The sequence below is a fragment of the Pleurodeles waltl genome, chromosome 1_1 (assembly GCF_031143425.1).
Source record: "Pleurodeles waltl isolate 20211129_DDA chromosome 1_1, aPleWal1.hap1.20221129, whole genome shotgun sequence".
NCBI lineage: Eukaryota > Metazoa > Chordata > Amphibia > Caudata > Salamandridae > Pleurodeles > Pleurodeles waltl.
Window position 1 is genome coordinate 407,086,951 of NC_090436.1, and position 22,416 is coordinate 407,109,366.

Here is a 22,416-nt window from a genome sequence, read left to right on the forward strand (position 1 = left end):
GTTACCCCTGCCTCATCAGACCCCTCTATACATTCGGCATGCCCCCCACACGTTCTCCCACTTCCTTTGGCAGCCGTGGTTTTGATAGATTACCTTTTCAGCATGTTGGCACCAGTCTAAGTCTGACTTCCAGTCTGTAAGTCTCGGTGCTCCCCGATGCCCTTGCAGTGTTTCTCTTGGCTACTCCTGCAGCCAACCGCATCCATGGGTTCTGATGTGTGGTCCAGGTCTCCTCTCCCGACCCTGATAATAGGAGCCATTTGGCGTCTAATTTCAACTCAATTGACATAACTTGAGACATAGTTTCCCCCACCCAGTGAAAAAGTTTTGCTTGTCTAATGGCTGGGAAAGCATCAGGCATGGCCTCGTAAACCTACAGAGGCCGGAGTACTTCCATGACAAGAGGGTGCACCAGTGTACATAAGGGACGGAAGTTTTCTGGTCCAACTACTGGGCAGCCATGAAACTAGCGGGCTGCGGTTAGGGTGATTGAATTTTGGGGGTGAGCCACCATCGGGCGGAAACTCAAAGGCAGTGTGGTGGTAAAGAACGTAAGGAGGATGGGGAGGCCATGCCCAGCACGACTGGGTGGTGGGACTACTTACTTTGGTATGCCTTACTGCAGGGTAAGACAGTCTGTGGAGGGGGTACACGAAACACAGTGCTCGCACCCCAGGTGTGCCAGAGGGCAAGATGCAACGGATCACCAAAGGCAGCAAGTTGAGCCTAAAAAAAGGTTCAAAGGAGTACCAAGCCTTCAACCCCTCTCCACCCCCCACAGGAAAGGACAAACACCAGCACCAAGACTCAGTGTACTCTAAACTAAACCATCTGATTTATGGCTAGGTGATTTATGGTCTTCCTACATATACAAATGTCGGAATGATTTATGCTAGGCCTGCCAACAAAATAATTGATGGCCTTTTTGTTGCGATGAATGAAGTATATTCTTTAAGTAGGAAGTGCTTTATTCAAAGTAGAACAGGAAGGAAGGGAATGAGCGCACGACTGCTTCTTTCCCAGTCCAGAGCGCTTTTGAATAACAGGCAACCTTTCTCCAGAACACTCAAGATGGAGATCACAGAACTGGGCAGTAAATTAAATAAATACATTCAGAATCCCGTGCTTTGTCATGGTATATACAATAACAATGTAACACCATCTTTTCCTTTGCAACATCAACACCAAAAATGTGTTTTATGCTCTTGAACTGAAAAATTACAACCTTGTAATAACCTATTGTATGTAATAATCTTTATACTTAACAGATAATAAGATCTTTCTACTAGACCTCTTGGTAATTATTGGTTCCTGACAAGGCCTGGAAGACTCCAGCATTTCCATCAGTAGACCCTGAGGAAACAACCCTGTTAAAACTATTACCTACATTAGTATTACACTTGCCTTCAGTAGTGTCAAACCACCAAGAATGTTTATCATTTTCATCCCAGTTCAAACATTTATTTTTGACTTTAGTAGTTTTTATGGCTTGTTCATGAGACTTTCACCAGACTCCTGTTCCACCAACTTTTCCATCTATGAGAACAGCACCTTTAGCTACTCTGGTAACTGTTACAGATAGAGTAAATGTTGACTCACCCTTCTAGACTTTGTTTGGTTTCTTTACTATAACCCAATCTCCCACAAGATACTGACATTCTTTACCACTGTGCTTTGCATTAAAGTAGGTCATGTCTGACTTTTGCCTACTTTCAACACTTAGGTAATCTGTTGCGAAATAACTTGAATGGAGATTCACCTGTAGTGAATCTCCAAACTGTAGTTTAACTCAGCCAGAATGAGAGTGAGTGATACAAATGCTATTGTATGTTGCTTTTTGTCTATCCATTGAGATAAAACAGCGTCTATGCTCAATTGACTTGCATCCACCATTTAAAAAAAAAAAAAAAACAAGGTTGTCCAGCAGTAAAAGTAGGCAAAATGGGAGTTGAGGTATTGAGAGATTTGATTTGTAGTTCTCTCAATGGTGGTACAATTAAAGCATAGCCATGTACGAAATGTGAATAATATTCACAGAGACACAACAATTAGTGAAAAGTCTTTGTTCTGGGGCGGAACGGTGCCCTAAATGGCGCTTACTAAAGACATGTCAAATTTGATGCCACAGTCAGAAATGTAATGACCCAAATAGTCTAATACGTTTACACTTATCTTTCCTTAGGGCTTTGCATAATTTCTCCTAAGGCATAAAAAGGAATTATCAGATTACCCTATTTTGGCCCACCTTATTACATGATTTTTATTGTGTGGTCCTGAAGAAGGTGTATTATTATTTCTTTATACCCACCAAAATGTTTTGAGCTACGGATTTCCCTTTTAGCAATACCAATTATGTTTACTTGGTTGCCATAAACGTAATATTGACCACATTGAGTAATTCACGATGGGTCAGCTTTGAAGCTCAGATGTATATGTCTTACCATTGTTGTCCTGAGGAGATCTGTAATGTGAAGGCCGAAACATGTCGACATATATAATTGGAGGAGTAAGTTAAATTTGATGTCGAGAATAAATGATTTGTGCAAGGCACATCTTTATTGGACAAGGAGAGGGCATTTATTTGTCTAACTGTATTGCCTTTAGAGACTACCTCACATAAGGACTGCATTTGAGGCAAAGACGCAGTTAGTAGAAGACTACATCAATATTGTAAGTTTTCTGCTAAATTCCATGTTTCTAATTGTACTTTAATGTCTGTAATCTGTGAATTCATGTGTTTTGCCAAAAAATATTTACGGTTTTGATGGTATCCAATATTGTGGTTGTAATAAAGTTGTACAAATGTATTCTCCGTAATATAATTTTTTTGACCCTGGAGCAATTAGTTTCCTCTATTGTTGGTAAGTACAGTTGCTTGATCTATCCCCACTACACGTTGTTTCTATACACTTTTAGTCTCTGGCCCAGTTATAGAGGGCTTCTGTGGGCACACCCCTGATTTTGTAATATACTTTCTCAAAGGTGTCAAGCACTCTCTATAGAATAAAATTGCGCCCCCTGGCACTGTGTGCAAATATATGCACATCGTACTGAAAGGCTTGCACCCCCTGAATGCCGCCCAGAATAATATCCATGAACTTCTTGTTGGAAAATGGGTTATTGGTAAGGGCAGGTAGGTACCTACACTTAGTAATAGGCCACTAACCTCCACTAAGGTCCAGTTAGGTCTCAGTAAATTAAATCCAGCTCGGCCCTTGGTAGCTTGGCAACGAGTGTCAAGGCTTAACTTAGGAGACAGAGTGTAAAGCATTCAAATATCACAAAACAGTAATTAAATAAAACACAGGAAACAGTTTAAAAATCCAAAACCAATTTATAAAAATAGATTCTATTTTTATTTTTAAGATGACACAAAAATGAATACAATAGGATTAGGGGAACCGGAGATATGAATTTTTAAAGAATTATTGTTTTTTTAGCACCTATAAACAAAAAGCGCCAATCGGGTCATCTGGTTGCACCTCAACCGGGGCAAAGTCAAAGTTTAAGGCTGACCGCGATGGAGCCCTGCTCGGCTACAGGCCGCTGGAGGCCTCAGTTAAAAGTTTACCTTCACACTTAGTCTCTTTTTCGAAGATTTTCTTCAGTGGGACGAACCTGCCAGTCCAATCCGACCTCCTGGAGCCCTTCTCCGGATACGCGTCGCGGGAATCCTCGGTGGAGATTTTTACCTTCGGACTTAGTCGTTTTTTTCGAGGTGAAAATCCTTCGACCGGGGTAAACCTGTATCTTGATCTGACGTCCCTGGAGCCCTCCTCGGGTACGCTGGCTGGGAGGTCCCGGTCAACTTTTTACCTTCTGACTTAGTCTCTTTTTCTGAGATTTTCTTTACCGGGACGAACCAGCAAATCAGGCTGGGTCGCGGTTGAGGCAAGCCGGCTAGAGTTGCCGTGGTGGGTCGGTCCCTCTATGGAGCTTTTTTTTCAAAAGTTCTCCAAACTTCTGGGGCTTCTCCCAGATGTTCTTTTAAGGTTCTTTTGAGGTCCACAGCTCACCCCAGGGGTCCAGAAGTTCTGAGATGGTCCTTGGGGGTGCAGACTAAAACTCCCAGAATGCACCTGGCGCAAACTCCTTTTTAGCCACTGGGCAGTGGCCAGCTGGTTGATTTCTTCAGGAGTTGGTGCAAGGGATTCTGGTTAGCAATTTTTCACCTGTAGCAAGGAGGGAGTCCCTCCTTGAACCAGTTGAAGCCAGGCAAAGTCCTCCTTGTGGTGAAGCCCAAGTGTGCAGCTGGTGCAGTCCTTCTGAGTGCAGGTTCCAGGTGCAGGCCAGGGGTCCAGCAGGGCAGTCCTTCTTCTCCTTTGGTTCTTCCTTGTTGGAATCTGATGGGGATCTGAGGTGTGGGTGCAGGTCTGCCAGTTTTATCCTTGCTCCTGGGTGAAAAGCAGGGGGGTCCTTGTTCTCCAATCAGGTGCAGGGTCCTTCCACCTGTGATGACCACTTCCTGGGAAGTGTGGCAAAAATCAATCCCAAGAGGCAATGTTCTCCAAAAATCCATCATGGCTGAATCTGATTTTTGGAGGTTACATCTGGCTGAGCCCACCCACTGGTGTGGCTAATAATCATAAACGCATCCCTCTCCTGCCCTCTCCTAATCTAATCAAGGGGGCACCTAGTTGTCTGGGGTTGCAGGATGTGGGGCTGTTGCTGGTTGCTCCAAATGTCCTTCTCTGTCTTTGAAGACCAGTTTGGCAGCCCTCCCCCTTCCTGCCTCACCATCTGCTGAGGGGAGATTCCCTCCCACAGGCACATTCCTTTGTGTGAAGCCAGGCCATTACTTCACACCTCATCAAGGCAGCCTGGCCAATCCGAGCACAGCAGCAAAAACAATGCAGGGCTGAAATTGGCAACTTTTCAGGTAAAGTTTAAAACTCTTTACCTGAACAAGTTATATTAAATCCCACAACTGGAAGTTGTGGGATTTATTATAACAATTAATTTGATACCAAACTCTTGGTATCCATCATTTAAGGGGACTTTAAAAATTAAAATAAAGTCTCCCCATTCTTGCCTATGAACGCCATTTACTACAATGAGGGAAAAACGAATTTGGCTGTTTTTACCTCACCAGGGCTTATAAAACTATTTTTATAAGGTCCCTGCTTATAGTTACATGGCACCCAGACCCAGGGGCACATAGGGCACACCTTAGGGGTGACTTATATGTAAAAATAAGATAGTTTAAGACTTTGGAACTACTTTTAATTCAAAAGTCGAATTTGCATATAAACTAAATTTAAAAGCAGCCAGCAAGGCAGGCTTGCTTTCAAAATGACACTGGGCACCTCAGCAGTGCACCTATGGGTGTACTACCTATTCTGTGGTCCCTAAACCTACATGCCCTACCATATACTAGGGACTTATAGGTAGGTTACCTTAGCCAATTATAATTAGCCTAATATGCATATCCATTTTACACAGAGCACTGGCCCTGGGACTGGTAAGCAGTACCCAGGGCACAGCCAAGAGTCAGTAACCACCTGTACCTGTCCAAGAAAGTGTGGGGTGACCAGGACAAAAAGGAGGGCTTTCCTACATTTCTGAAATACACTGGCCGCAGAGGCCAAACCAAAGGGAATACACAAAAAAAAAATATGCTCCAAAAGGGGTAATGAAGGTAGTGAGGTCTTGGCTGTCTGCAGCTAGTGGTATCTGATGATAGGCCGATCTGATATCAAGTTGCGAAAACATTTTTGACCCTCCTATATTGGCCAACAATTCTTGCACTTTGGGTAGTGGATGGCAATTGACTACGATTTTATTATTAACGGTGCGTAAATCCACACACATTTTGGCTTTTTCTTTTTTTTTTTTTTCTTTCTTTCTTCACTATAACTATCGGAGTAACCCATTCTGATGAGTCAGTCACTTGGATGACCCCTTCAGTACATAATCTGTCCAATTCTTTAAAATCTGACTTAACTGAAAGACGAATAGATCTAACTTTGTGTACTACAGGACTGGCACCCTCTTTGAGTTTGATCAGATGTTCAAATTTAGTAATGTTACCTATGTTGTCACTGAAGATATTATTAAATTAATTGTATAATTTCTAAATTTACGCCATCTTCCCACTCAGTAAATTAACTGGAATCATCCGCTAGTAAAATAGGGTTCTCGCCCACAGGAATTAATATAATTCCGAGCCTGGCTTGATCCCGCCAACCAATAATGTTTCGGCCCTTATGGGAGCATAAATATTCGTGACAATTTGCCTGCCCAGACAAACAAGTGCATCAATTAAATACCCAAGCACGTCACTATCTTGTTCATCTTGTATCATGCCTCAGGATGCAAGTCCGGTTTTGTGAGATAAACTTTGTCTGAGATAATGGTTATGGGTGCACCCGAATCTGCCATCATATCTGCAAATATTGAACCAATGAGGTCTTTGCACCACAGACCTTTAACTTTACCAGAAGTTAGTTGGTCATAAGCTACAGTCAAAACAAGTTTAGATAGCTCTACAGAACATTGATCAGTATCTATTGCTATATTGCTATTTTTTTACATTTATTTGGTTCTTCTGGAAACTGTTTGAAAATTAAAATTTTTACAATAGTTGTTGCATCTTTTGTTAATGGATGGACATTTGGGGATGTTGCTCAAATGAGACTTTGAAACACATTTATAACATGCGTTGAAACCTTTCTTTAGTGGCACTTTTCTCCCCCGCTCCCTTTTTCCTAACGTCAGTTGCCCCAATATCCTCTTGTACTGTGTTTACATTCATAACTGAAACACCAAGAGGTGATGCTTCAGAATACATCATTTTGCTGGAAATAATAAATCTTTCTACTCCCTTAGCGATATCAGTTACTTCTGTAAGGGTAGGGTCTCTAAAACCCTAAAGTCTCTCTTGTATTTTTTTTTTTTTTGGTTTAAGAAGCACAACTATATACAAATTGATTTCTCCTATAGGTGTCACGAAAATTACCAAAGTTAGAGGATGAAGTTAACAACCTCAGTGCAGAAATCTATTCCTCCAATGATTCCTCAACATTTTGTTTTTGTCTAAAAAAAAAGTTAGTGTTCCAATAAAAGACTAGGTTCTTCTGAGAATTTCTTTGTAAGTCTAGCAACTGCCTCTGAGTACACATCCCCAAGAGTCTGAACAACCTGGAAGTGCATCAGTTTGTGGAAGATTGTCAAAGATTTGTTGACCTTAATAACCTAATTGACCAAACAGTGCAAGTTTCCTTTTGGGTGCAAATTGTAATGTATCATTTTCTACCATGCATATTGCTAATGACCTTAAGCAATGGTTCCAACGTATTTATGGTTTCCCAGGATTGGGTAAAAAAGGAGTAATCTGTAATAATTGTGTATTGCTGGACATGCCATGACCAAAATATACTTAATAGTGCACCTAAACAACAAGTAGAATGAATTAGTTCAATATATATCTGGGTCTTGCAATAAATTATAGATATATTCTGTTTTTTAAGAGTAGAGATTAAGGATACAAGCTATTGGGTGTGCCTGTCACCGATAATGCAGGCTGAAATGTTGTGTTAGTTTACACAACAGGTGTGCCTATCGTGGAAAGTGCTGGCAACAAATACGTGTTCAGTACCTTCAGTTACTGTTGATGGTTGGCCACTGTTAATGGTTGGCCACTATTTCAGAGAATGTGGCAGCCTTCACAAACGGAAAATTACCAAGACGGGACTTCAAAGAGCATTTGGAGTGTGTAACCGCATGAAAACGCTCTGGTAAATGCCGACGTGCAGTGTGGAAATATGTGGCTTTTCTAGTGACCAGTGCAGACGTGTGAAGTCATCAGAGAAAACGGTGACTCCTTACCAATAAATGTGTCACGTGGTTGGTGCGAGAGGACGCCTGCACGAGACCAAGCACGTCCAGGGTCTCTGTGAAACAAGTGCGGGTCCAAAACCAATGCCAAACTGTACTGCTGCGAGAGTTGCTGTTCTAAGCTGGCGAAATAGAAAGCCCAGAGACCACAGCGGGGCCAGCAGACAGCCTTAGCACAATCCCTCGGAAAATGCCTCCGAGTCGGTGGGCTTAAATTATCCCCGGTGAGTTAATCCTCGGGTAACCCAACAAATCACGTTGTGATGAAAGAAAGAATGAAAGGTATTCTTTGGAGTAGGAAGTGCTTTATTATTAGAAGAACAGGAAGGAAGGGAATGAGCCCACGACTGCTTCTCGCCGAGTCCAGAGCGCTTCTGAATAATGGACAACCGTTCTCCATAACACTCAAGGCGGAGATTACAGAACTGGGCAGTAAATTAAATAAATATATTCTGAGTCCCGTGCTTTGTCACAGGATATACAACAACAATATAACACCTGTACGGCTCACAAATGTCAAAATGATATATGCCAGGCTCATATGATCTATGGCCCCAATAAAGAATGACAAGGGTGGCTTCATGCTATAAATCAATGATAAACTGCAGCCCGTATTTTTCCAACAACATCATGAACACCCCTTATATCATAGTTCTGTACAGACATTTAGGGCGTCATCCAACGTCTGGTATATTTTGTGTTATCCTGTACTGCTTTTTGATTCTCTAAAATGTAATATTTTTATACTTCGTTCTTTGAACAGTGTTTAAACACCGGAAATGGATATGTAAAGCGTAACTACATCATGCAAAATAATAAATATTAAAAAGGAAACTACACATTCTCATTTTAAGCTTTTGACGACCACAAATTATTGTGCCCTAGTTTTATGTTTTTTATATTTTATATGTATTTATGCAGATGTCATCTGATGAGGAAAGAAACTCCTCTCCAGTTCTTCCAAAAGACTCTGATCGTGGAAGTTCTGTCTCTTCAGATTTTCAGGTAGGTCAGACACATCCCCATTTCACCTATCTTCTTTTCTATCGTCAGCAAAAACCTTACTTTCAAACAGATCGGGCGAACATATTTGTAAAAAGTTAGCTTTTAACAGTATGCGGGTCGAAGACCGTGAAAATAAGTTTTCTTTTGAGTCACTGCGATGCAATGTGGGGATCTTTTACTTAGCTAGGACCACCTGAGTATTATATTTGCAACAGCTCTTTTTCTGTATGTGTACTTCTTTGGCACACAGTAGCCCTCCAGCTCTTGCCTTGTTTTCTTCTATCACTTAAACTATCATGCCTGAAGTTCCGTTCATGCTGTTTCGGGCCTACTACCTCCAGTTAGGTGACACCGGCCCTAACCAAACCCACACCCTACTGATGCGAAGATGACACACAATGAGCTTGGTAGGTTACTGCCCTCCAAGAACAAACTCACACTGCAAATACTATATTACGCTCCAGTTGTCACACCTCCATTCTAGTGTAGTACTTTTAGACAGGACTGGCTTTAGCGCTGATGACGCCGGAGTGACGATCCTTTTTATAAAATTTTTTTTTTTTTTTTTTTTTTTTTTTTTTTTGCCCTCAATGGCCTCCTCCTCAGATTCCCTCACTACCACCCTGCAAAAGTGCCCCTCATCGCTCCATAACCCCTCTCTCACATACATTAAATATTTTTTTTTAAAGCGCAGGTAAAGGTAAAATCCAAACCGCTATCTACATAAAATACAGATCTGTTCTTTGTAGCAAGCATTTTAAACCTCTGTGCTACTTTATTGCAAGTCAAAACTGTCACTAGACAAAACTGACCTCTCTCTGTAGCAGGCACATTAATCACAAGAGTTACCTCGGCTTTGTTATTGTGCATGAAAGCTGGACCCACAAGGAACTCTGCAGAAAGTGTTTTTGAATCGAAAGTTATTGCTCAACACCCCCCCCCCACCCCCAATTGATGAGGGACCCCTGCTCCAGGTCAGCGTCCAGTGGGGCAGCACCACTCGCCCCACCCCTTCTCTCCCCAAGCCGACCTTGCTTTTAGATCTCCGAGACCAATTAATGTTTCTTATTAACCTGAGTGAAAATGTTCCTGCCCTACTAAAATATCGTTTCAGAAATATTCAGTTTCAGTTTTTTTTTTGTCGGGATTGACACTTGATGGCACGGTTGAACAAACAAAGGAAAAACAATATTGTGCAAGGCCGACATTTGTCGGAAGGTTTTTTTTCCCCAGTCTTATCCGCCCTGTTCCCTGAAAAAATACTCTTGTCTGGTTTTTATATATATTTCGTAAACCTGGAAGAACACATATCTATAAGCATATAAATTCATCTGTTTGTGTTAGTTGTCACGCTATGCCTGTTCTGGTGGTTAACAAATTAGTGTGAGAGACGTTTAATGCCCGCTGGTCGCATGGTGAGCAGATTTTCAAAACGGAATGGTTTTGTTCTCGTGCTTATGGTTCATAGACTCGTATGCTTAAATTACTCCCCCAATACAGCCCATCCACTTAATGTGGCCAATGCCAAGCTGTAGAGGTGAAAATGGCTTAAGCTTCTTTCTCCTACAGCTCAGTACAAATGGAAACACATCAAAGGAGAGAGGCAGAAGGTTGTAGGTCAATGGATAGGGGTCAATGTATAGGCGTCAATGTATAGGCCTTTCGCCACTATCTAGCCTAACACGCCCTGTCCCACCTGCACTCTCCAGCAAACGACCATACTCTTGAGTAACTTGGTGCTCTCAGCATCCCGGGTGATTGTGGGCAGATCTTGAAGGTGGCTAGAGCCTAATTCATATAAACATGTATAATTTGAAATGGAAGTTTGTATTTGCTCATGGTGGAGAAGTTACATCTTCTGTTCATCTACCCTAACCAAATACTTTGAAATCCCCTGCGCCTTAAATGGACTGCCCTTATGCTCATAAGATTCCACCTAAAGTTGACCTCTTGCTTTGAAAGACACGCACACAGCTCTCTCAGTGAGTAATAAAGTAGATTGATACACAACGCTGTACGAATGTACCTGATAAAGTGCAAACCTAGCTGTAAAGCAGATGAGTGCCTCACAGTAGGACATTTCACATTACAAGTGGGTATCTTGAGGCAAGGGAACATTTCCACTAGCACTGTTCCCAAATTGTACACAGACGTTCACTAACATAGCTCATGGATGCCTCATTTGACCCTATCCTGAAAATGAATTGTAAGAACCGATCTTGGAAGACAACTATGGTCTTACCCATAACTCCTGCAAAGCCACTCCTTGAAGCTATGTTGTTTTCTATATTGCAGCTGTGCCTCAGGTTCCATATAGAGGAGTTTACACACGTCTTGTTCCCAGGGTTGTAAATAGATTTTCATATATGGTGATGTTCACTTTCTTCTCTAATCTGACAACCTCTGCTAAGAACTCTCTTCATACAATTGTCATCAAAAAGTACCTGAAAGTGTTTCTTGAAAGAACCAAAAATATTTACAACTCAGATCAACTATGTGGCATTTGAAAATACTATCAAGAGCCAGCACTTGTCCCAGTAGACCAGTGCCCACTAGATATTTTTCCTGCATTACACTCTGCCCCACCAAAGGAGTAACTATAAACAAGGCACTCCATGTACCACCCCAATTACAGTAATGCTCAGCGAGAGCCACTAGATCAAGCTCACTCCACCACATTAAGTACAAACCAACCAGCAAAATGAGGGAGGTGTGCTAGATATGTTTGATAAATTTCTGTCTTTTCTAAGTAAACGTTTCTATTTAATTGCCCTGCCTAATGAGGGGAAATAATTCAAGCACGTGAAACTATTAAAGACATTAACCATGGAGGACTATATTTGCACATTTTGGAATGAGTCTCAATGATCCCATGGTGAGAAAACACCAGACAGGTCTGAGCTACCATTTCGGTGAGATTGCATACTGAGTTTATTCACAAATCCATGATTTGCTTTGGTGCCTTTTGGAGACTGCAACCAAACACATTCATGGATAGAGCTTCAGGATTTATTGTTCTTTGTGTTAGAAAAGCAGCGAAGTTAATTATTTTAATGTTAAATCTTTTCTTCTGCTTTATTTTCTTTAGCATAAAAAGTGATAGTAAACCATAGCTTGCACCAATTAATAATCCCTTTATTGTACCAAAAGGCTATTGTAGTCAGGATCCACAGTGATGCAAAGATGGTACAACTGCTTGAATTAGCTAATGGGAACATAATAAGCATTGGCAAAGCCATTGTCTCTCGTCGTTGGTACCTATTGGCTTTGCGAGTTACTTTTGGCTGTGCTTTACAGCCACAGAACAATGTGCAGCACCCCCCCACTCCCCCCCCCCCCAAAAAAAAAGTAACATCAGTCTCATTACACCGACATGCACTACGTCAGAGCGCATGCACACAACAGCAGAACGATGTGGGCACAGTGTGCGTTAATATATATATATTTTTTGCCTATACCTATGCAAGGTGACGGACCCCCCTGAGATAGGTAAATAAATTGAAGATTTTTATTTTAGAGCAAAATCGCCAATGTAAAAAAATAAAAATGACTTTAGGTGTTGAGGTTTGGTGGGGTTCAGTATAACGGAGGAGAGGATGGGACAAGGAAGACAAAATCGTCACATGCAGGGTGGGAAAGAGAAAACACTACAGGAGCACATAGGTGAGATAGAGCAACATGAAGCATGGGATGCAAGAGGGAAGTGCTGAGAGCGAAGCACAGCGAGTTAAAGCAGTAAGCAAGGCACACAACACAAAACAGCAGGAGGGAGAGAGAAAAGCACATTAAGTAGGCAGCTGAAAAGCACATGCATCCTTATGGAGTGCATAAGCAAAAAGAAACGAGCATTGGCAAAACCATTAGGTCTCGCCTATGTAGGAACTATTGGTTTTGCCAACATGCTTTAGCCATGTTGTACACCAGCGTGGCTGCTGTTCAGCAGGGCTCAAAGTTAGTGGGGTAAAGGAGAGTCGCATGGAGTGGGATATCGTAAAAAGTGGAGTGGAGTGGAGTAGAGTGGGGTGTTATGGAGTGGCATAGAGTGGTGTAGAGCTGAGTGGCATGGAAGAAGTGTTGTATAGTGGAAGGGCATAGAGTGGAGTAGTGACGTAGAGTGTCAGAGCTGAGTAGTGTGTTGTGGAGTGGCATAGAGGCTGTTGCGTTGAGTGTTGTGGAGTAGATGGTCATAGAGTTCAGAATGGAGTAGTGTATGAGACTGAAGAGGCATAGAATAGAGTTGAGTATTTTAGAGTGGAGTGGCATAGAGTCAAGTAGTGGAAGAGAGTGGAGAAGTGTGTCATACAAAAGAGTTGAGTAAAGTGGCATTGAGTTGTTGTGGATTCCTTTTAGCGCTTAGATTAGGTTCCTTTATTTTAGCTTCAGGCCTGCAGCCTGTGCCCTTTTACCTATACACACATTTTATTTGTTTATTTATTTTATTATATTTTAACATGGATTGCTTTTCAGCAGGGTTGGTTTTTATATTCTAATCGGCTGTCCTTCTGTGAAAGCATTGCTCAGTTCCTTTGCAAGACATTTCATTCTGTGCTCTGCTCAAGGCTGTCATTGCATACAATAATTTACTAGGTATTGCCAGTCAGAGAGTTACGGAGTCAACCTTCAAATCGGAGACATATTATCATGTCAGGCCTGCTCTCGGAACGCAACACGTTTTGCCACATAGACCTAAGAAGGTTAGAGGGGACATTCCAGCCAGTCACCGTGCGCTGTGTGCCACTTCGTCACAACTTTGCTGATCTTGGCCTTGTCTTTACAGCCAACTGGGAGGACTAGTAGCAGACCAACAGGCAGATCTCTTGGGGGCTCCTTCCATAGATTAGTACAGGCAGAAGGACTAACACTGCCATGCTCTCATGTTAGATGCTTGAAGTGCAGGTAGGAATTCTTAGACTCATGATTATGTCAGGATGTTGGGACTGTTTATATGTTTCACTCTAATGGTCACAATTATCACTGTTATGTTTCATCTTCCTAATAATTGCAGTTTGTTCCTTTTATCATGGAATACAGTTTCTTCAATAAATGTATTGAAACTTATCCTGCATTTGTTTTGTCTGCCATCACATGTGTGAGTCTTTATGCAAATGGGAGAAAGGGGTAAGATCTGTTCCACCACAACTTCCCTGAGAAGTCCCAAGTGTCATGTTTTTAGGCTGCCACAAATCACTTGTACTTTCTAGGTTTGAGGTGCTTCTAGCTAGCTGAGAAGGTCAGGACACCAGCTTCCAGTCAGTGTTGGACTGATTCAGTCACCCACACGCGATGGGGCTGCCACCCGAAACCAAGCAGTCTTACCCCCCTCCCTCAGGGTAAGAGTCCTACGACAGAGGGAGTTGCTTAGAGCTTTGTAGAGTGTAGTAGTGTTGTAGAGTGGCAAATAGTGTAGTAGATTTTAATGTCTTGGAGTTTTGTACAGTGGCCTAAAGTGAAGTGGCGTAAAGTAGTGCAGAGTAGATTTGGCATAGATTTCACGGGTTTTGAGTAAAGTCATGTAGAGTGCACTGGAGTAGAATGCTGTGACACACAGTTGAGTGCAGTGGCGTAGAGTAGAATGTTCCAGAGTAGAGTGAATTGGTATGGAGTGGTGCAGGATAGAGGGCAGAGGTGTAGAGTAGAGTGCCCTAGAGTGCTGTGGTGTAGGGTAGAGTTCATTTGAGTGCAGTGGTGTGGAGTGCATTGGCCTAGCGTGGTGCAGAGTAGAACATAATGGCATAGATTGGTGCAGAGAGCAGTGGTGTAGAGAGTACAGTAGTGCAGAGTAGTTGGCAAAGTGCATTGGTTTTGAGTATAGTGGTGTTGAGTGCATTGGCATAAAGTGCAGTGGTTTAGAGTAGAATGACCTAGAGGGGCAGTGGTGGAGAGAAGAATGGCCTAGAGGGGCAGTGGTATGGAGTGATGCCAAGTGAAGTACAGTGGTTTGGAGTGTTGTGGTTTGGAGTGCAGTGGTACAGACTAGATTAGAGTGGCGTAGAGTGATGCAGACTGTAGAGCCTTAGAGTGCATTGTCACAGAGCAGTGGTGCAGAGTAGCACAGAGTGGCAGAGTGCAGTGACATGGTGTGCAATGGCGCAGTGGCATATCGTGGAGTGGTGCACAGTTGGGTGACAGTGAGATCATTCGTGGTGAGTGCAGTCTTGTATAGTGCAGTGGCGTAGAGTGGTTCAGAGAGCAGTGGCATAGAATGCATTGGTTTTGAGTAAAGTGTTGTTGAGTGCATTGGCATAGAGGGCAGTGGTTTAGAGTAGAATGATGTTAAGGGCAGTGGCGTACAGTGGAACAGTGTACAGTGAGTGGTGTGGTATGACAGTGGAGTAGAATGGCATAAGGTGCAGTGGCATAGAGTGGAGAAGTGCAGGGAAGAGTAGTGGTGCAGAGTGCAGTGGCGAAGGGTGCAGTGGTGCATAGTAGAGTGGGGTAGGGTACACTGGCGTAGACTGCTGTCATAGAATGCAGTGTACGGTGTACAGTAGATTAAAGTGGCCTAGAGTGCATTGCGTAGAGTGGTGCAGAGTAGAATGGCAGAGTGCAGTGGCCTGGAATAGAGAGTAGAGTATAGTCGCGTACAGTGCAGTGGTGCAGACTTATTTGGCAAAGAGTATACTGGTTTGAGTAAAGTGTTGTAGAGCATTGTCGTTGAGTGCAGTGGCTTGGAGTACAGTGGTATAGAATAAAGTGGAATGGCACAGGTAGATTGCTAGATTGCATTGGTGTGGAGTGGCGTAGAGTGGAATGGCACAGAGTAAAATAGAGTGGTGTAAAGTGCAGTTGCATAGAGTAGTTTGAGTACAGTGCAGTGTTGTAGAGTGCAGTGGTACAGAGCAGATTAGAGTGTCTTAAAGTGGATTGACAGTGTAGTAGCACAGCGTAGAGGGATGCACAGTAGAGTGATATAGAGTGTAGTGGAGTGCAGTAGAGCGGTGCAGAGTAGAGTGCAGTGGTGTATAGAAGAGTTGCATAGAGTGTAGTGGCGCAGGGTAGAGTGCAGTGGCACAAAGTGCAGTGTTGTGGAGTGGCATAGAGTAGATTGTTTCAGCGTGGAGTGGTGCACAGTAGAGTACTGTGGCGTAGATTAGAATGGCGTAGAGTGGATTGACGGTGTGTTATCATAGAGTTGAGAGGCAAAGAGTGCAGTAGTGCATTGTAGAGTAGTTTGGGGTAAAGTGCATTGGCGTGTAGAGAGTGGTGTACAGCGCAGACTGGAGTTAAGTGGGGTAATGTGGAGTATGCATGGTGTGGTAGCGCACTGCCATTATAGGCAAGACATTTTCAATTGAAAGGACCAGTACTTTTGCACAGACATTCAGTTTTACTGATAAATGTATATAGTGCACAAACAATATGTGGAAATGTAATCCCCTAATGTATTGATTTGTTTTGATCATATTAAGCTATTTACTTCAGAATTACAAAAAAAGTTCCTAATTTGTGCTTATCTAATTCTGATCAGTTCTGAAATATTGGTACAGTTCATTTACAGACATTTAAGTTTTGTTGTGTGCTAGAAAAATATTTTTCAACCGTCCTCAAGGACTCCCCGAGTAGCCAGCATGATTGTTGCATAAATCCTTTCACTTTGAAGTTGGAGAAAGAAATGTAAACACCAAGCTACTTTGAAGACCGAGCCTGACATTTGATTTCTGTCTTTGAATGCACAGCGAATGTGACAAAAAAAGAACGATGTAAAAGCCAGTGTACTGTTGGAAGAATACAGTAAATAAGCTTTGGACAGCGGAAGGACCGAACTAAAGCTAGGCAGTCCAATACAAGTATACCCAGCAAATATAAAGCAAGCAAATGTAAGTTGCAAACCAGAAAGCCAGTGGTAAGCAATGTGCAGAATGCATTCCCCAGGGAAGCTTTCCGAATGTTCCAAATATGTCATTAGCAAACCAGATAGCTGCACCGTCTGGTAGGCTTCGACCTAAAAAGTAGCCCCTGAAAGTGAGCAGTGCAAGGACACAACAAATCAGACTGTGCTCCAGGGGAGGGACAAAGATAAGATAGACATAGCAAGCCATTGAATAAGAAGCAAGCAAATGAGTGACAAAGCCAGAGTTTTAAACCCACTGTACGTTCTTGGTATACTGACAATAGTTTTTTCCAGATAAACAGCTGTGTTGTGTGGTAAGCTTGACCTAAAACATCTCTGGCATACAATTGTTCAAAAGCCCTTAGTACTGAAAGGGGTTAATACTTGCTTGGGTTATGCAAAGGCTCTCTGTACTGCCACCTTCTTTGCTGTCCAAAACCAAAGAAAAGAGTAGAAGAGAATCCTTTTTCAGTGAATAATTTGCCCCTGCTTTGCATAAGGGCTTACATTTACTTAACCTACTGCAGATGGTGGAAAAAATGTTGAAATAGGTTTGGGTTTGCTGTTTAAGAGCGCATGGTTCGAAATGACTAGTGAATCTTACACTTTATCTAAATGTAAAGATAGGGCACTATTTAAAAAAATAAATAAATATATATATATATATATATATATATATATATATATGTATATATATATATGTATATATATTTTCTAGATTTCATTTGTGTTTTCTGTTTCCGCTTGGAACTCACCGTCTTGCATTCAGAGTTCACAGAGCAATCCTTCCTTTTTTGACAGGATGAATATGAAGAGCTTCTTCGTTATGCTGTAGTGACTCCAAAGTTTGAACCGAGTGTTCTGGGGCAGCCTCAGCCGCCCCTTCAATTGACAGCTGATGGCAGGATTTCAAATGTTCCAAGTGATGTTTGCCACCAAGGTTCAGGTACTGTCAAACGATGCATGGTTTTGTTTTTTCGTAAGCCTTTCATTTTATGTCTGCTAATCGATGTCTGAATTTTTCCACAAAAATGCAAGACATTTTTAAAGCATTTATTTGTCTTCTGCCCACATAGAACACAAATATAACCCCTTTTAAAGCCTAACCGTTGTAGAATCTTGTATGATAACCATAATACTGGCATTTACCTGACACCTAGTATAAAATTTAGCCTTGCATAGATTCAACCACTTATAGGACATTTCTTTAACAGTTCCAGTTATGCATTATGCATTATGTTACTATTCCATCAACACTTGCCTAGTCCAGTTTGATATTTTTTTAAATTCCTATTCTGTTCTACAGTTGCAAATATTTTTGTGAATTTTAGTGTTCGAACTGTTATCACAATTCGATTGCTTTAAGTATAAATCATATTTCCCTTGTGTGTTAAACAAAACCTTGGCTCTTCCTTGTCCACGTTTTTTTTAACTTTGTTATCTGAACCCATGACGTAGCTTTCTCTTGCTTTGTCAACATATCTCCAGGATAGCTGATTGACTATCTGAATATTTGCTGTCTGAATGATCATATTTTTCAGTACATTTGTGTTGTGTTTGAAGGTTGTTGTTTTAACAAACAAAACACAAACAGTAGGAGACCAGGTGCTGCATTAATGAGATTTGGCTGTTCTATACTTCTCAAACGACCAGTGAGACACAAGGTTGACCTGACCATACTAAAGGAGGCACACGTAAATCACAGCAGGCCAGTACAGTTTGGGAAAGATTGGGGACTGAATAGTTATTTTGCTGCATAGATCTCATATTCAAGAAGGGTTTGCCTCCATAAATCAGGAGACTTTATGCTTAAGGAGAACCCTGTCGAACCGTAGTGGGTAGTGGGTGGTGGGTGGTTGTTGGAACTTGAATGTGGTGCTGAATCCACAAATGTATAGGTCCAGGCCAGGAAGCGGGTAAACAGGCTTAGAGGCAACCTTTTTGTATGTTTATGGCATTCTGTAGCACAAACTTCACCAAAAGGCAGCGGTGCGCTGGTGAATGTCAAAGACAAGTAAAGATTCAAACAGTAAAAAGACAGGAAGCGGGGTTTTGGACACTTAGTGTACTGTGATTTAGTGCTTTTTCAAGAGGCGAGTCTATAACTATTTTCTAATTTTGATCAGTCCTCAGGCAAATGGGAGTGTTGTTCCAGAGACTTGATGGATAATGCTTACTGCCATGGAGCAGGGTGTTGCCACCATTCGGATGCAAGAATATGAGGGCTTGAAAAACAGTTCTTAAATTACTTTCTGGAAAAAAATGGGTTGATCTCCTCCTAAAAAAAAAAAAAAAAAAAAAAGGGGGGGACTGGTACCTGGTCCATCTTTGTTGTATTTGGCTTGTGTTCCTTAAGAGTGAAGTTGGTGTCCAGGGTGAATCCAGGTGACTTGGCATTCAGTGAAAGCTGGTGTTTGTAGCCATCAAAGTTCATGTAATTGAGCCCGGTTTCTACCATATCATTTTTTTTGTTGTTGTTTGCAAACAACAGAACTTCTGCTTTAATTGGGTTGAGCTTCAGGCAGGTACTGGACATCCAGGTCTACATGATGTTACATGCACTATTTGAGGCATTGGATGTATGAAGAAGAGAAGGCTTTTTAGAGTGGAGTATCCTCGCCCTATTCGTGAATCTTGATGCTGTTTTCTGTGAAAAGAGCACCAAGCATCTCTATGTAAAGTTTAATGATAACAGGAGACCGTATGGAACCCTGGAGGTACCACATAGGTGAAACGGATTTTTGTGACCTAAAGGAGCCAATATGAACAAAGTGGTATTGATTGGAAATGAAGGAGGAGACCTAGAGAAGTAGATTGCTGGTGAATCCTATTCAAGACTCCAGTGTGCAAAAGAGGCTGATATGGACTGTGTCAAAAGTAGTTGAGTGGTTCAGCTATATTAGAAAGTGGTGGTCATCTTCATTTGTGGTCATGAGGGCATAGTATGTAATGTGTAAGGTAGCGGTCTCCATCCTTCAGTGTTAAATTAAGCTAGACTGCTAATCGTTTAGGAGATGGTTGGCACTGAGGTGATATGGTTGTTTAACATAAACTGCTTTTTCATGATCCTGAGCCTGGTAAGGTTATCAAGGTTTAATTTCGGATTTGGTCTGTCTTGAATGCTTCTGGAAAGATGCCTTGAGTGAGGGGGCAGTGACAATGGAATGTAAGGATGTAAGAGTTGCCCAGAGAGAGCTTTGATGAAAGACGATGATAAGATATCATCTTCATAAACAGTGGCTTGAGGGAGTTCAGTATGTCAGTGAGATCTGGAGAGTTTTACTTTGTCGCACCGCTGTAGAATTCTGCATGAAGGGGTGAGAGTAAGAGATGAAACAGGCTTCAAACCCTAGTCTCTCCAGATCTCTCCAACGTACTCTACTCCCTCAAGAACTCCCTCGCCATTGGGAGTTATAGGTCGGTCTGTTTTTCCATAGCAAAAGTGTTTTTAGGTTGCAACCTACCAGACAGCGCAACTGCCTGGTTTGCTTAAGAAAACTTGGGGACTTTCAGAAAGTTCACCTAGGAATGCCTTCCGCCTGTTGAATACCATTGGCTTTGTGGATGGTAAATCACTTTCTGGCTTTCTGTTGGCTGGCTTTATTTGCCTTAGGCGCCCCAGCTCCATTTTGCCCCTCCCATTGTCTAAATTGTATTCAGTATATCCTTTTACAAGTTCCCTTTCTGTAAACAGTCTTTAAAATCTTCTTATCTTGTCACATTTGCTGTGCTTTCAATGACCAAGGTCAAATGACAGGCGATTTTGTCTGAGAGCGCTTGTTTCCCTTTCTTTCTATGACTTCAAAGTGAGAGGATGTATCTGACAATCTTGCTGGATACTGGGGGTAGGAAAGAAGTTTTTGCTAGCATGCGACCATATTTAAATGAACTGTGTAAGTATTTCGGAATATATCGGAATTAGTAACACCTATGAAGCACTTTTTTTGGGGGGTTATTTCTGAAGTGTGTTGGAAACATACTTTAACATGACCAAACAAATTATTACACAAGGTGACGCACTTTCCACACATTTTTGTTTGTGTACTGTATAGTTTTATTAGTAAAACTGTATATCTGTGCAAATGTAATGGTCATTTCAATTGAAAATGTGTTGTCTAAAATGGCATTGTGCCACCATACCATGCATACTCCATTCTATGCCACTCCACTCCACTCTACACAACTCCACACCACTGCACTCTGCTCTGGACCACTCCACTTTACCCACTCCATGCCACCACACTCTGCACCACTCCACAGTATGCCACTGCACTCTATGCCACTTCACGATACCCCTCTCTACTCTACCCTGTACCAATCTACTCTATGCCAATGCACTCTTTGCCACTATACACCACTGCACTTTTCGCCACTGCACTCTACACCACGCCACGATATAGGCCAAACCAATCTACTTTGCACAACTCCCCTCTATGCCCTTGTACTCTATGCCACTCCGCAACACTGCATCCATGCCAATGCACTCTTCGCAAATGCACTTTACTCTTTAACACTCAATTCTATGCCCCTGCTTTCTATGCCAATCCACTGTATGCCACTCTAATCTACTCTGCACCATTGCACTCTATGCCACTCCACTCTACACCACTTTACACCACTTTACACCATTACAATCTATGCCACTCTACTTAGCACCACTTCACTCTGCCACTGCACGCCACAGCACTTTACTCTACACCACTCTATGCTACTCTACTCTGCACCACTCTATACCACTTGAGACTACTCCGCAGTCTACACCACTGCACTCTATGCAACTGACTTTGCTCTGTGCCACTGCCCTCTGCATCACTCAACTGTGCTGTGCCACTCTACTCTATGCCACTCCATTCTGCACCCCTGTACTCTACTGTGCACCACTACACTCTTCTATGCCCCACTCTAATCTGCGCAGCTGCATTCTATGATGATGCATTGTATGCAGCTGAATTCAATGCCTCTGCACTCAATGGCAGTTCATACTATGCCACTATACTCTGCAACACTACGCCAATGTACCCTACATCGGTCCACTCTATGCCACTCCACGCAACTTCACAATGTGGTACTCTAATACAACATGGCTAACACACAGTGGCAAATAGCTCTTACATGGGCAAGACCAACTGGCTTTGCCAATGCTTGTTTGTTACTAATAAATTTGGTGCCATCTGACAAATCTTCACAAACGTTTCCAAAAAAAAGTTCTCCCACCTCAGCTCCTTCCTGGAAAGTGTCACGTGGAACTCTTTAAGTGGGGGCCAAGGAAAAAGGGGTGTCACATAACACAAAATACCCATGCATTTTCATAGTTTTTTGCAGAGGGATATTGCTAAAACTGCTAAATGGAATTAAAACATATTTAACAGGAAGCTAGATTTTGGTGACAAAAACTTGCGTTTTTGTGATTTGGTGTAAATCTGTTCAGTAATTTTGGAGCTATTAAGGGACAAAAATATTTATATCTGGATGATTGGGGTCACAGTAGTCTAGTGAGAGTCCCTCGGTTTCACAAATTAAAAACAAATAGAGCCATCTGATTGGTCAAGATGCCAGGCATAGGGCTAGCACCCCTCCCTCTTCTCCTGCACCCAATATTCCTCACCCAACCCTTTCCCCAAAGCAGGCAGCAAAACCCACCCAACCAACAAACCATCCCCCTGTAGTTAAAGCAGATCTAATATCTTTCTCCAAAAGTCACCAATGATTTTAATCAAATTTATATTTCAATAATACACACATCA

General features: G+C 42.1%; 1 protein-coding gene across 6 annotated transcripts in view; it reads left to right on the plus strand.

Moving 5' to 3' along the window:
* The window catches only part of POC5 (POC5 centriolar protein), a 212,075-nt gene that overhangs the window by 23,232 nt on the left and 166,427 nt on the right, over positions 1-22,416 (plus strand). For 5 of the 6 annotated variants that reach the window (XM_069223681.1, XM_069223689.1, XM_069223662.1 and 2 more), the window contains exons 2-4: positions 2,605-2,670; positions 8,758-8,841; positions 17,474-17,618. In XM_069223681.1, coding sequence (XP_069079782.1) covers positions 8,758-8,841; positions 17,474-17,618 — 229 coding nt within the window. In that variant the 5' untranslated portion in view covers positions 2,605-2,670. The remainder of the gene's footprint in view (positions 1-2,604; positions 2,671-8,757; positions 8,842-17,473; positions 17,619-22,416) is intronic. The other variant, XM_069223671.1, reaches the window with a different exon arrangement.